The sequence below is a fragment of the Lolium rigidum genome, chromosome 1 (assembly GCF_022539505.1).
Source record: "Lolium rigidum isolate FL_2022 chromosome 1, APGP_CSIRO_Lrig_0.1, whole genome shotgun sequence".
NCBI classification, from domain to species: Eukaryota; Viridiplantae; Streptophyta; class Magnoliopsida; order Poales; family Poaceae; genus Lolium; species Lolium rigidum.
This window is the reverse complement of record NC_061508.1, coordinates 118448700-118463100: the sequence shown is the minus strand read 5'-3', so window position 1 is coordinate 118463100 and position 14401 is coordinate 118448700. Positions and strand designations below refer to the sequence as shown.

The 14401-nt window shown below is 39.5% G+C and overlaps 1 protein-coding gene and 1 non-coding gene across 2 annotated transcripts; one reads left to right on the top strand and one right to left on the bottom strand.

Moving 5' to 3' along the window:
* Nucleotides 1-675: 675 nt before the first annotated feature.
* LOC124663052 (DNA-directed RNA polymerase III subunit 1-like) lies at nucleotides 676-13899 on the bottom strand. Its single transcript, XM_047200835.1, has 27 exons — nucleotides 13790-13899; nucleotides 13588-13717; nucleotides 13267-13416; nucleotides 13025-13181; nucleotides 12725-12906; nucleotides 12489-12604; nucleotides 12287-12386; nucleotides 11474-11674; nucleotides 11245-11393; nucleotides 10905-11046; nucleotides 10681-10821; nucleotides 10397-10585; nucleotides 9697-9931; nucleotides 8573-8666; nucleotides 8018-8252; nucleotides 7418-7609; nucleotides 6578-6676; nucleotides 5029-5232; nucleotides 4662-4934; nucleotides 3692-3839; nucleotides 3279-3430; nucleotides 2568-2726; nucleotides 2372-2488; nucleotides 2213-2298; nucleotides 1593-1797; nucleotides 1271-1473; nucleotides 676-1109 (listed from the first exon to the last, which is right to left on the bottom strand). The coding sequence occupies exons 1-27, from the start codon at nucleotides 13858-13860 to the stop codon at nucleotides 1058-1060; spliced, it is 4182 nt and encodes a 1393-aa protein (XP_047056791.1). The 5' UTR covers nucleotides 13861-13899; the 3' UTR covers nucleotides 676-1057.
* On the top strand, nucleotides 11119-11221 carry LOC124685474. The gene has a single exon (XR_006997467.1). It is a non-coding gene; the product is annotated as a U6 spliceosomal RNA (small nuclear RNA).
* Nucleotides 13900-14401: the final 502 nt, after the last annotated feature.

Genomic DNA, 14401 nt, shown 5'->3' with positions numbered 1-14401 from the left:
ACGGGGTGGGGGGAGAGGATTTCACCCGTTGGGGTATTCGCGCGTGTCCGCAACGATGCCACGCGCTGTAGCCGACGTGTCACATTTGGCGCTCGAGATAGTGCAAAAAACCACGCGCCCCAAAAAATTTACAGCGCCGCCGCGGATAGCGCGCCTGCTGGAGGGCCGATTCCGTCCCCGCGCGCTATATATTAGCAGTTTATTTAGCGTGCGCGACGACCAATGAGGTACATGTCCATGGGCCTCTCATGTGGAGCCTTGGAGCAAGAGCAATCAGCACATCGGTAGATAGATCTGCAGTTACTTGCTTCTGAATTGTTCTCCTACAAGACCGATCAGCATGGCCGTGATGGTCCATGCACGTTGTAGCTTCAGCAGATCATGTATCTACCTCGATTTTCAAATGGAGTTGTTGATACTTGTGTTTGGAAGAATCCTAAATTATGTAACTGGTGATGATATATGGCGCGCATCACCATTCGAGCTGCCCACTCACATGCACGATTTGGGGTTATCTGGGTCATGGAATCGTGCTGGTTTGAGGAATCCGTACATGATTGAGCTTGGGATTGAGAACATGCATATGGACCTGGCTGTCTGCCTACCTTAGTCCATATTATCAACAACGATTAGCAAGTCAACGTTGCTACTGTTGCATGTGCGGAACGAGCAACAGCAACAAACACACGTAAGCACAAAATATATTACTCCCTCCGCTTGCATATTAGTTGTCGCTGATTTAGCAATAACATGTACCTTATGGGCGATCGGTAGCATTATCAATATGACAACTTCCATATTTGTATAAATGCTCGCTGGAGCACATGCTCATTAAGATAATCGTCTTTTCTCCAAGCAACTCACCGAGAAGCTAGGCCAAGCTGTCCTAAAGATATAATGTGTCCCGACTCAGTCATAGCGTTACGCCCTCAAATTAGTTCCAAAAAATGGTATTGTTGCCTTTCTCACGGCATGACTCTGCCTCAAAACTACAGACCTATGTTATGCACATATTCCAGCTTCAGATGAATTCGTCTGGTGGCAAGGAATGCACGTATCACGCTATAATTGGATCAGGCTGGTAGTTGAATTCAGGCACATTCTCGAGCCTGTAAGAAAAGAAAGCAACAAATCACGTGTTTGTCTGCAGTGGATGCTTAATGATTCATAACAACTATATATTACTGTCGGCGAGCCAATGTTCAGTGAAAGCAGGTCCAGAGAAAGAGTTGTCTTGGAATAGTAAAATCTAAGTTCAAACGGCACATACCTTTGCCTGACTCTGAGAATACCCGTGCCAAGAGTCATGGGTATGCCCATGATAATGCATTCACTAACTCCCTCTATCTCGTCCTCGCGGCCAGCGTATGAGGCGTTAAAGAGATGTTCCGAGGTTTTCTCGAAAGAGGCCAGCATCAGCACACTGCTCTTCATTTTCGCAATGCCGTATCTAGTGATGCCCAAAACTTCACCCTGCTCAGAGCATCAACACAGGCAGCATGTACGTTAGCTCTCAAGGATATCTCTGGCAGACTGCAGACGGAGAGTGCTGCTATCATCGTAAAATGGAAGTCACACGATGAGTACTGTACCTTGTATGTCATCAGATCTGCCAGGAGCATCATATGTCTCAGATCAATGATCATGTTGTTACTCCCAAATGTATACTGAATTTCATCGATGATAGATCTCCTTGCAGCTTCAATCCCTAGTGTTTGGTTCACTTCCATGATGTGATTACTTTTTGTTTTCATAGCATCAACCCCTGGAGCACCCAATACTGCCAAGAAGTTTGTTCTGTAATAAAATATATATATTTGATTACCATATATCATCTCAGATAAATTGTGGAACTCAAAGCAAAAGGCTTATAAAAAAATTCCAGAGGCAATTCAATAAAATAGTTCAACACACATATTGAAGGTAGACAAACATAGAAAATAGGAAACTCACGCATCTCTTTCTTTCAAACAAAACAACAAACAGTCCATAAAGTGTATTTGTGAGAGGACTCTTGTGCAATTCAATAAAATAGTTCAACACACATATTGAAGGTTGACAAACATAGAAAATAGGAAACTCACGCATCTCTTTCTTTCAAACAAAACAACAAACAGTCCATAAAGTGTATCTGTGAGAGGACTCTTGTGATTGACACCTTCCAGCAAAGGCAAAGTCACGCTAAATATGAATAAATAGTATTAACTCTTACCCTTCAACTAACAAGTTGTATCTATCGAGACTTTTGTCCCGTCTTCTAACAGGGTTGACGACAGCTCTTTCCACACTTGGAATACCCTGAATTGATTAGTTAGTACGGTTAGCAATGTTCTCATAATAACGGAAAAATAACATTGCACATTGTGTTTACCTTCACAATCACTTTTGGAAGCATGGATTTGAGATTGTGCAGCTCAAACTGAAGTTTGGACTTATCTGTTCCAGCTGGATATATTCTCAACTTGGCTCCATCAATTACACGAACATGCTGTAAATACCATATACAATAAATACAACTGCAGAAAAATATTAGGCATGTTGCAGAAAACTCGGAGCTTTATTCATACCTCAGATTTTAACTTGATTTTTTTATGATTTAATATTGATAGCTGCACGGAGTCAGCGGAGATTCCTGTGTACCCCTGACCTTCTATGAGTTGCATATCAAGTTTAATAACCAGATTTGGCTGGCTTGATTTTAAGACAATCTTTATGACTGCTGCGACCTGTTCACCATTACAAGGTTTCTCGTCAAGTTGACAACTTCCTACATATGCACCGGCGCACATAGCTTTTTCTTCATTTTAACACTCAAGAAAGAAAAAGAGATGCATGGCTACATAAACTAAAACCAGGACAGACCACTGAATAATCTCCACTTGAAGCTAACATATGTGACTCTAGCCTTATTTCAGAAACAATAATGCAATATTTCGCTATTAAACTAACACATTGTTAACATTATATGCTATATAGATAAGAAAACCTGTACAAAATGAAAAAAAACATTTGCTATGTAGTATCATAAACACAGGCAAACAAAAGTAGGAGATTTTTCGCGATAACAAAACCCACTAGTAACCTAAGAATTTCCTGAATTATTTAACTGAATCTTTTGCAGAATCTGCATAGAATGTCAAACAATTTAATGTTTGCCTCTATAAATGCACTACATTAATAAAACATGTTTAACAAAACCAAAACCAAAATGCAAGAGCCAAACTTACTTTTAAGTGCATGTAAAATTTGAACAAAAAAATCATCTGCAAAAAAGTTACCTCGCCCAACACTACTTTCTCGATAGAACGCTTCACTTTTACACCAAACGACTCATCCTGCCCAGACAAAAGTTCTGCAGTGATAATAGGTGTGCTTATCTTTTTAGCAGCATTGATGATTTCCTTGATGCGAGGAACTCCAAGAGTGACATCTTTGTTGTTGCTCGTTAAGGAAACAAGCATTAAAGGAAATTAATCTATTGAAGTCAACATCAAGTGTTTATATTTCTAGAGCATGACACAGTGCCATATTGATATTGATGGTATAAAGCTTCCTCGTACAGACTGTTGACAGATTCCAGATATATTTGTTAAATTATAAATGACAAAGAAACCCCCTAAATAATACGTTTCAGAAAAGAAACTAAATATCCCACTTCATTTTCCTTAAATACATAGTAAAGAAAGGATACTCATGCTTGCTACTCCTGCAAAATGAAAGGTTTTTAGAGTCATCTGGGTCCCAGGCTCTCCAATACTCTGAGCCCCGATTGCTCCAACTGATGCTCCTGCTTCGATTATTTTTGTGTGGTAACGGGATAAACAAGTATCCAGAAAAACCTGAGCCAGGAAAAGAAGAATAGATGATATAGCAGAACAACACATGAACAAAATGCACAAACTGTCAACAACAATCCTTGGAGCAAAAGTATAACTACAGCCTTACCTGTCATAATGTGTATTACCAAACACTCACTCTTCTCTCTCAACAAAACTAGGGACATCTTGCATTAGGAAGTGTTTTGTGAGCATATCACAGTTAAAGTGCTTGAAGAGGTTCATACATTTTCCTACTTACAATAGGTTGTACTGGTTTGATATTGACAATGACATGAAAATAAGGCACATTCTATGTGGCAAGGAACAAGCATAAGCCACCTAGTTCATATAATAAGAAACTAAAAACTCAAGAACTTCGTCTTGACGAATAGATTAATACAGCATGCAACATATGCTTAACTCTGAACACCTGTTGCTGTCAGAAATTCAGTCACTTCAGAACCATATATAACAATACCACACTGATCTACTCGATGGTACATTTTACTTGGAAAATTGATAATTCGATGCAATTAGGTGAGAAAACTAAAATCTGACTGGATTTTTTTCATTCTTCGAGGAAACGGCAAAAACATTGTGCCTCGATGCATCATGCATTGATGAAAAATGTTCAGGTACAATCCTAAGATTCAGGCCAAACCCAGGACAATGCACAGCACCCCTACATTACCCGGAGACATCCTAACCCCAGCAACAGCAAAGCCAGCCTTATCAGACCTTCCATCGACAATGTCTAACTAGATATAAGATATAATTGATGCACCAAAGAATACAGTACTTTGGAGAAGCAATGGTGAACTAAATGCAAAATATGATACAAACCTGTAGTTGCTTTGCAGATATGCCAGAAATATTAGCGGCAATGCACTCTTCAATGCTGGAGTCCTTCCTTCCCACATGATTTTCATCTAGGTGAAGTGCTCTCCGTGTGCTTCTCAGCATTTTGATACGATCGCCAAGAAACTTTGTTAATAACTCCTTGAACTTATCGCTACAACCACCAGATGAGGTGTCTTGCTCGGAGAGCTTATCGTTTAACATTTGCGAGATTACCTCCGGAGATAATGTATCATGCCCCCTTTGAGGACATGTGGCCTACAACGTTAAGCCGTCATTGGTCACTGGTCAGAGCACAACGCACACTTTTCCTTCATAAATTTAAGAAAGTATTCCTGTATGTTAAACTAACCATGACTTTCATAAACAACTGGTCCAAATTCAAGGGATTGCCACCTTTTCCTTCCATCTTTACAGGATCCAAGCCATCATCTCCATAGATGAACTGAACTATACCACCACTAGCATTACGGACTGTCTGGTCATAGAAAACTGAGAGATCTTCCAAACCCTTCATTAGTCTACGGGACATGTATCCAGTTTCTGCTGTTTTGACCTATGATGAGAAGTTCGCAACAAAGGAAGAAAAAAGATATCAGATCCCCAATTGAAAAAATAAGCTGGTAAATATACATAAATTTTAAAAAACTGAATGTATTTGAAGTATCCAGAGGGCATAATGAGTCAACTGACAGCACCCAATGGGTTTCACCTCAGTCCAGCAAAAAGTAAGAGATGACATAGTCCATATCTAATAATTTCACATTCTTAGACTATAATAGCTGCCAAGTAATTGTTCAAGTCTGTCGTAGTTGGTAGGTTACTACAGATTCCAAAAAAAACAAAGTTTTGATGTATACTGTTAAAGTGCTGTAGGTGCTAGGAGTTTGACGTTCTTACTAAAATTTTGCCTTTTGGTGGGACTGATTACCCTTTCCCTATACTGAACCAACTAGTAAGTTAAAGGGTTATGTTCTGATATTGTTTAAGTTGCACATTCTAAGATGTTAGGCTGCCCCAGTTAGAGAACAAAATTATAGACCAGTAATAGCAATGGTCAGGAAAACACAGTTTATTTAACTGAGTACCATGCACTGCAGAGTCAAATTCTATTTCTCAAGGTTCAAAAAAGCAGTAAAGAGTGTACGTTTAAGCGCGATGTGTAGCAGTGTAGGCCATCCGCTTTGATTAGGCCCTAAGCACCTACTTATGCGCTGGGCGCGATTAGGCGGTATGCTTAATTTTGTAGGCGTGATTAAGCATGCTAAAGCAGAGAAAAGGAGCTGGCAAAGCGCGTCCCATCCCGTGGAAACTTGGCGCAGGGGGTGGGGGGAAGTTGAGCGCACGTGCTGGATAAAGCGGTGAGCTAGGGATGGATTTCAGTAGCAATCGCACATCTCCTCTCCTACCGTCCACTGCTCAAGCTGCTGGCGGTGCTGGTGGGAGAGTAGGAGGGCACATAGCCGAACCGCTACTCCGCCTGTCTTCACCCACCCCACTGCAATCCCGTCTTCACCGCCTCCTGATGTACCCTCGACCTCGCCCCTGCTGCACACCTGACCTTGCTGGCCTTACCCATGTCTTCTGAATTTCAGTTACTCTGTTTACTGAATTGTGCTCCTGACACTCTGAACTCTGAAACTGCTAGTTCTTTGGCCTAAAACCCCTAATTTGTGCTGATTTTTGGTCCTGCCGTTGACTAAGTCAGCAATGCTCAAGCACCACTTAAACATGCATAAATCGATAAAGCTCTAAGCAGAAGGCCACCGCAACGATTACACTTCCCACTTTTTTGAACCTTGCTATTTCTAACAAAAGAGTCAATCTTTTATGCTGAAATAGACTACAAAATTCAGCAAATGCATGCATGCAACAGAAAGATGATCCAAGTTTAGACATACTGCTGTGTCAACAAGACCTTCTCTTCCACCCATTGTATGGAAGAAAAACTCAGTAGCAGTCAAACCGGTATAGAACGAATTAGCAACGAAACCTTTCGCCTGCAAAAGGAAGAGAAAGAAAATAACTTAACTGAAGAGAACTTACATATGTATTTTCAAAATATGATGATCTCATACACTGAATACAACTGAAATGCAGTTGCCCATGTAGAATAGAGAAATAAACTAAAAACACATTTAGAATAAGACAATAAATGTCCTTTGGTGTAGTACAATATGCAAATACTAAAATAAAAACAAATGGTTATATGCAGTCCACCTAGTTGGAAAATATCATCCAATGTGTCACTGATGGTGGATAGAATTTTCAAATTTATACATCTTCGTGATGGTACTCAGCTAACCCTGCACTGAAAGTTTCAATCTTACTACTACCTCCATCTCAAGAAGGATGTCGAAAATTTGTCTAAATTCAGATGTATCTAGACACTATACATCTAAATTTAGACAAATCTGTGAGATCCTTTTCGGGACGGAGGGAGTACAGGATATCCTGAAACAGAACTGGCAGGCCCTCGACAAATAAAGATTTGCATGACCATTCAGCAAAGCTTCAAGTGTCGTGGCGTACTGCATACTGAAACAAAGCTGATACAGTGATATAAATACAATGATGTTTATAAAGTTAAGAAACATTATACATATTTGCAATGTGTGGTTATTTTGGTCAGTGTGTTGATAGCATTTGCAGACTTTCTTTTTCTGAAGAGAATTGGCAAGATACAACACAAGAAATGATTGCACAAATGAGCAAATCATATTTCATAGTCCTGTTCTTACCGCGGGAGTCTTCGAATTTATAGGAAAGTGGGGAAGAGTTCGATCTATAAAGCCATTTGGGGCACGCCGTCCTCCGACTGATTGTTGGCCAACACATACAACCATCTGACTGATATTGATTGGAGAACCTTTAGATCCACACTGGGACATGATCAGCGGGCTATTCCTCCAGTGAAGTGTACTCATACAATGCTGGAAAAACAAGTCCCAACTCAGGTCAATTCAATAACAAATACAATGGAGTAAACATGGACACGCTTGGTTAGTCACGTGACTGAATCATTTCATCGGTCAATCTTTTCCCTCAATCACCACTTCAAAAATTAGGCTAGTAATGACTGATGAGAACTTGTGTGTTGAAAATAGTAGGCTAACCAAAATGAGAACACCCATAGTTCCATACAAGGCAAATCAGCTAGGTAAAACTGCAAATCTGTGATATTGTAACATAATATCAATAAAACTGAACAGGAAGACTACACGATGTAATTTTCAACTTGTTCAATATATATGTACAATACAAAAGGACCAGACAGAAAAATAATCAGAAGCTACTTGGTTAATGCATTGTAATGAATCGAGAAAATTGGTTAAACTTACGTCTCCAGCTATATCTCTTAATTTATTTAGTACACCAGATATCCGAGCCTCCAATGTTTGAGCCCTGGTGCAGCCTGGTTGTGGTTTGAGTGCACCCTTCGAATATTGAGCAATGAGCTCATGACATTCTTGATATCCTTCACCAATTGTTTTTCCCTTCTTCACATTTAGACTTTCTCCTGGTTGGACATCATCCACACCAATCGAGAAACCATGGTTCCCGATGAATCTTGCACTGTAGGTGAAAAGGTACATAACTTGGATCAGGACAAAAATTTCACACAGTAGTTCCGCATAGCAATTTAGCACCACAATGTAAATGAGCAACTAAACATAAGATAGCCTGCAGAACTTAAAAGAAAGTCATGCTACATGAACTTGGGTGTTCCCCAACTATGATCTCAGAAATGAAAATGAGATATACACTAATAGTTAGAAAGAAGTACAGAGCTGCCCTTACATTCCCATTCTCCAACTGAGCAATAATAGAAAATTAGCAATATTTTACCAAATTAGTATAATAATGAAGAATAGCGTGAATTGCACAGATCTCACCTAAACTTCGCCAGACGATTCATACAGCTAGCTGCAGCGTGCGAATTATAATCTCTTATAAGAATAGAGAACATGCCTTCATTATTCCCGTTACCTGGAGACAAAACATCAATCGAATTTGAAAATAAATGTGAAAATAACAAATAACGGGGTTAAATGAACAATGACGGTTACTACCATGAATGATGAAATCAAAATCATTATTATTTGTGGTTTATGGAGTGATTCATGAGAGTAGACCATGTCAGATTTATGACAACGTATAACTGACACTCTCCTGAAATAAAAGTCCCAACTTCCTAAGAATGCAGTACAAATTGTCCTAGAATCTAGATTGGCTTTGGATGTCAAATAATAATATAATTAGTTAGACACCATCATATAAAACATACATAACCTGGCGTACATCGAATAATTCCAATGTCCAATTACCGCCAAATAAAATTCCAAGGTCCCATCCTAAGCTTTTCCACTTACATCCTGAATTTTGCACTACAATATTTTTTTTCTTAAACAAGCATTTTGCAGTACAAGTTCTGTTTTTTAATACTGATTTATACTAAGGGGTCGCTAAAATGATGCAACGATACAAACAGACCCCAAAATACAAAGATCAAAAACCAAAAAATGAGAACTATCTATAACCCTTCAAAAGAAGTAAAGAGCAACGAAGCTGTAAAAACTAAAAACAAACTAACAAGAAAAAAAGCTAAAGCAAGATTATCACTGGAGAGTGAAGTTTGGCTATTTCTACAAAAGGGAGGCATAGCTGGCTTCCACAACTGCTCGAGTAGAACATGTATGTGTCATCTTATAAGGCAGGATGAAATACTACTCTTTCCAGCATCATGCCAAGTAAAATATTCTGAAGCATCACAATGAAAAATAATTATGCAGTACAAACAGAACACAGACTCCTAATCCCAAGAAATGGTTGTTCCCTATGGTAACTATGTTCATGAGTTATGCTCAACAAACAATACATGCTACAAGGTACGTTGGTCAAAGTTTCATAACTACCTTATCCCACACAAATCGTTTATTTAGATGAATCATGCAACCAGAAATTAAAATAAGCTTATAACAAGGGTTATTTTTAGCACAGCCATCACTAGTTTACTCACCTAATGTTTTCTTCCCAACTTGCCCGGATAAAAGTTCGCTGTTCCGAAAGTAGACAAAACCATCATTCGGACACATTGCTTCATGCATTTCTTCAGATGTCTTATCTTCAACAGTAAGAGCACATTTCTTTGTACAGACTTTCTCTCTCACAGTAAGGTTCAGAAACACCTTCGTGCATGCGTTAGGACGTACTAACACACTAAATAGTTGCTTACCGGTCCAAAGCTCAATAGGCTGCAAAAAGAGAAGATCTATACTTACACAGGGATCAGGACTATGATAACAAGGCTAATGTGCATAAATACACATATGTAAAATAAGTAAGGATATGTATTTCACAGATGAACATGAACCATACTTAATTTGAAGTCTCTTGTTATGCATAGAGATGCTAAAAGATGAGCAAGAAAAACCATTCTTAACTTGAAGTCTCTTGTTATGCATAGAAATGCTGAAATTTCCAGTTAGTCAACTCGCTTGACAGAGCAACTAAGTTTATAATATGAAGAGAAACGAGTAAGGATGCTTCGTTTTCCATATTAATATTTCACAAATATATTAGTTAGTTCACCATTCATCACTTTTTTAACCATAGATAAGAAGAACTGGCAGAACTTTGTGTAGAAATGATTTGATGTTTGCAAGGAACACTAAATCAAGGAAAACATATATCGATGATGAAAAATCGAAAAAACAAACCTTGATTAATGCTGGTGTTGGCAAATCAATATTTTCCATTGCATCACCAAGATATGAACACAAAAGGGTAAATGAAGACCTGTCATAGAAGGTATCTTTTCTTGTGATCAGAAAAGAAGACGTCAAAAAATCTTGTGTAGAAGCAACCAGTATTTCCCCATTCTTAGGGGTACACAAATTATTCTGAACCTGCAAAACAATTGTCAGATACCAAAATAGTGTTAGTGTATCAGAAGTAAAACAAAAATGTTAAACTATAACAAAGATGAGTTAGAAAGTGCTACCCCCATAAGCATAAGCGCTTCAGTACGAGCTTCCTCTGTCTGCGGGACATGCAGATTCATCTCATCTCCATCAAAATCAGCATTATAAGGGTTGCATACAGACTCATTAAATCTTAGTGTTCTCCAAGGCATTATCCTTGCCTGTATTTAAATACAAAATGAAACTAAAGGTGGGACAACAAATTTAGTAAAATAAATGCAGTGCAATATGGAGTGATGTATACCCTGTGTGACATAATTGACATTCTATGCAAGCTGGGTTGTCTATTGAAGAGGACAATGTCTCCATCTTCCAAATGCCTTTCGACTATACAGCCATACTTCAAATCCCGAGCAGCAATCCTTCTATCACAGTACTTTAAGTGCCTAAAATGTAGCCAAGAAAAAGGTATGAAATCTGAACTTGTTAAAAAATGAGAATTTGAATTTGAGATAAAAGTCCCTTCGGGGACATCCGATAAAATTGGAACGATACAGAGAAGATTAGCATGGCCCCTGCGCAAGGATGACAAAAAAAATTTGAGATAAAAATGAGAATTTGAATTTGAGATAAATACAACTTACAGCTTCGTTCCATCTGGTTGTAATATAAAATTTGCCCCTGGATGTTTGTCTGGTCCATTTCGTATGCATTGACGCAACTTTTCTATGTTGTAGAACGAAACTCTTTCAGGATAAGTCAAGACTCGTGCCATCAAAACAGGAATAGCCACCTGTAAGTTTGAATTACTAATGACACAAAAAACAATTGGAGAATGACTATGAATAAGATGGATCAAATAAAGACAAGTACCTCTGTTATTCTCAAATTTGGGTCAGGAGATATGACAGTCCTTCCAGTGTACTCTGTACGTTTTCCAGACAGGTTTCCACGAAATCGTCCTGTCTTCCCTTTTAGTCGTTGAATAAGGCCACGTTGTGTTACATCTTTAAGACAGGGGGCATCACTATTGATATATTCAACAACTTGTAGTTGAAGGGTTTCCCAGCAATCCTTCAAAGAAACAAGGATAAATTTGAACTAGAGTGTCCCAATGTAAATTACGCTTTAGAGTGTCCCAATGTAAATTACCCTTTAATCATATCTTAAAGTAATGTGAGATAAGAAACAACCACAATACAAATAGTATAGCATAAAACCCCTTCTAGCCTTCTAGGACAATTGCTTAGTTTCCTAATCTAGCAAGAATGTGTAGAATTTACAGAACCGTTTGGATTGTGATAATGCATTAGCTACCAGTCCATACAAGAAGATTGATGGGAAGCCATAACTAATAACTAAAGCTATTACTGAATATTCAATTCTATTAGCATAAATTTCTATTTATACTAACACCTTAATCATTATGTCTGAACAGCACATCCATACAGCCAACCAATATTTAAAGTATTAACTGTCCCTTGAGCAGACCTCATCATTGTATCCAATAATCAGCTTTCAAGTCAGGCATTACATGAAGCAATAGAGGCAGATTCGTTTCTAAAATGCAATGAAAATTTTCAGAGAACAGAAGGTAGCACTCCGCAGAGGACAAATACAAAGATGGTATATATAGTACAGACAGATGAAAGGGGAAAACAAATGAAGAGCTGTGAATGATCTTACAAAGCACTTCATGAGCGGTTCGCCACTTTGAATGACCCCCTTAATGATGGCATTTGTATTAACAATATTCTTCAATATGCAAGTAATACTATCTTCATTGCTGCAGGAAGCAAGACAATTGACAATTGATGACATTACATCGGCGTGTGGCTATGCTGAAACACCATTATATGAGGTTTTAATAAGGAACCAAAGAACAAACCTCCGTCTATTAGCACCACCAACAAAAACGGAAGGACGGATAGGCACAGGTGGCACTGAAATCTCTGTAATGAGAAGTTTCTCAGGCCTATCACCAAGGTTTAGCAATTCACAATCCTGCACAATATTTAAGTATGATGGTAAGAATATAGCAAATAAATCTATGTCCTATGTACCATGGTACTTCACTGAAAGTAATAAATACTCTTGTCAGATTAAAAGAAAAGTGGCATCCACCTCATCAGTTACTCTTTTGAAAAGAGACAGGACAGTTGCAGGGTCTAATATGTGGACTGAAGCAATTGATAGTTTTTCTTTCTTGTGTAATAATGCAGAACGGAGTTCTTCTGTACTTCCATCCAAAATTTTGCTACAATCATGAAGAATTACCAAGCCTTGTCTTCCCTTCTTAGCCACACCTGTACAGCCAACCCAAAAAATGGGCTAAGATCTAACAGCAGTCCATCACTAGAAATTCAAACGAAAAATTATATATGTGAGGAACATAGGAGAAAAAAAAAGGAGAAGGAAGCTTGCCATTTATGTATCCACACCAGGGGCAACGGGATAGCTTGCATTTGTCCCTCACTTTTTTCATGGTAGTGAATTTGACTATTGGTTCTGCTCTAGTATTTCTCATCTTCTTCAGAAACTCTTGGCGATCTTTCTCCACAAGAAGAATCCTGCTACAGCCCTGAAAAGGTATGGGGAACAAGTATAAGGATCACAACATATTTGAATCATAGAACCAAGATATGTGAGCTTCTCTGAGGTGATACCTTGCAGATACACTTGACTACATCCAGAATATTGCTGAAGAATCCGATATTGAAAACCGGTAGCGCGAGCTTCAGGTAACCAAAATGGCCTGGACACTCGGTGAATGAACCATGGCAAGTACCGCACACCGCTTGCTTGTTTGTAGCTCCCTGGAATTGTTCACAGTAAATCGTAAGACGAGGCATTGCACACACAGACACACAGTAGCGTTCGGCATTCGTTGGTAGCAACATAGATAGAACTCAATTGTTCAGGCAGATACACAGATAAACCATTGAATTAGCCGGTGGTGAGGGGGAGGATAGGAAGCGAGAGATTACCATCCGCGTGTCGAGCAATCCGTTGGGCACAGGTTTCATGTCCGGCCCGTAGATCCGGTTGGTCCAGACCTGCGTCTCCGCGTACTTGCGTATCTCGTTGCCGGACAGCATGCTGAACCGCATGCTCTTTCTGAAGAAAAATAACACGGGAGTCAGTAAGCAGGCAGCCGGTGCGCGAGAACGGAGCGGAAAGCATCCTTACATCCTCCGGGTGCCGATTTCCTCGATGAAGGACTCCTTGGTACAGCGCAGCTTCTCCTCCTGCCGCGCCATCTCTCCGGGACGATTCCAGCCGCCGCCGCGCTGGTAGGGGAGAGAGGGGCGGGAGGGAGTAGAGGAGGGGTCGGGCTGCTCGACGGTGGAAGAGAGGTCAGCCGACGGGTGGGGACGGTGGAGAAGGAGATGCCGCCGGCTGTTCTCCGGTGAGCCGCTCCTCGCAGGGCAAAAATGGAGGCGGCGGCGCGGAACCGATCACTTGTCACTTGTGGGGAAAATTAAATAGGTAGAGAGAAACTTGAAGCCCTGGTTTATGTAGAACCTTTTCTAGGGTTCCGCTCCATCTTGCATCTGTTCAATTGGCTAGGTGCGGCTGCATCGTATTGGGAGATCTCGAGTTCGATCCTCAGCCAAATTTTTCCTTTTATCACAAAATACTATTTCCTTTTCTCTTGATACAGTGTCACTTGTGTCAACGCACTATTTCCTTATATATAAGTTTATCAATTTTCTGTAACAACGATACCACAAAAACCTTATTTATCTTTTGCGAGGAAAGGGAATTATTCGTTGATTGATGGTTTGATTACAGTCCATG

Coding starts and splice junctions, on each gene's coding strand:
- LOC124663052 (XM_047200835.1), bottom strand. CDS start 13,860: ATGGCGCGGCAGGAGGAGAAGCTGCGCTGTACCAAGGAGTCCTTCATC. Junction 13,718..13,789: donor GAAATCGGCACCCGGAGGAT/GTAAGGATGCTT, acceptor ATTTTTCTTCAG/AAAGAGCATGCGGTTCAGCA. Junction 1,110..1,270: donor ATTCTCAGAGTCAGGCAAAG/GTATGTGCCGTT, acceptor CTTTTCTTACAG/GCTCGAGAATGTGCCTGAAT.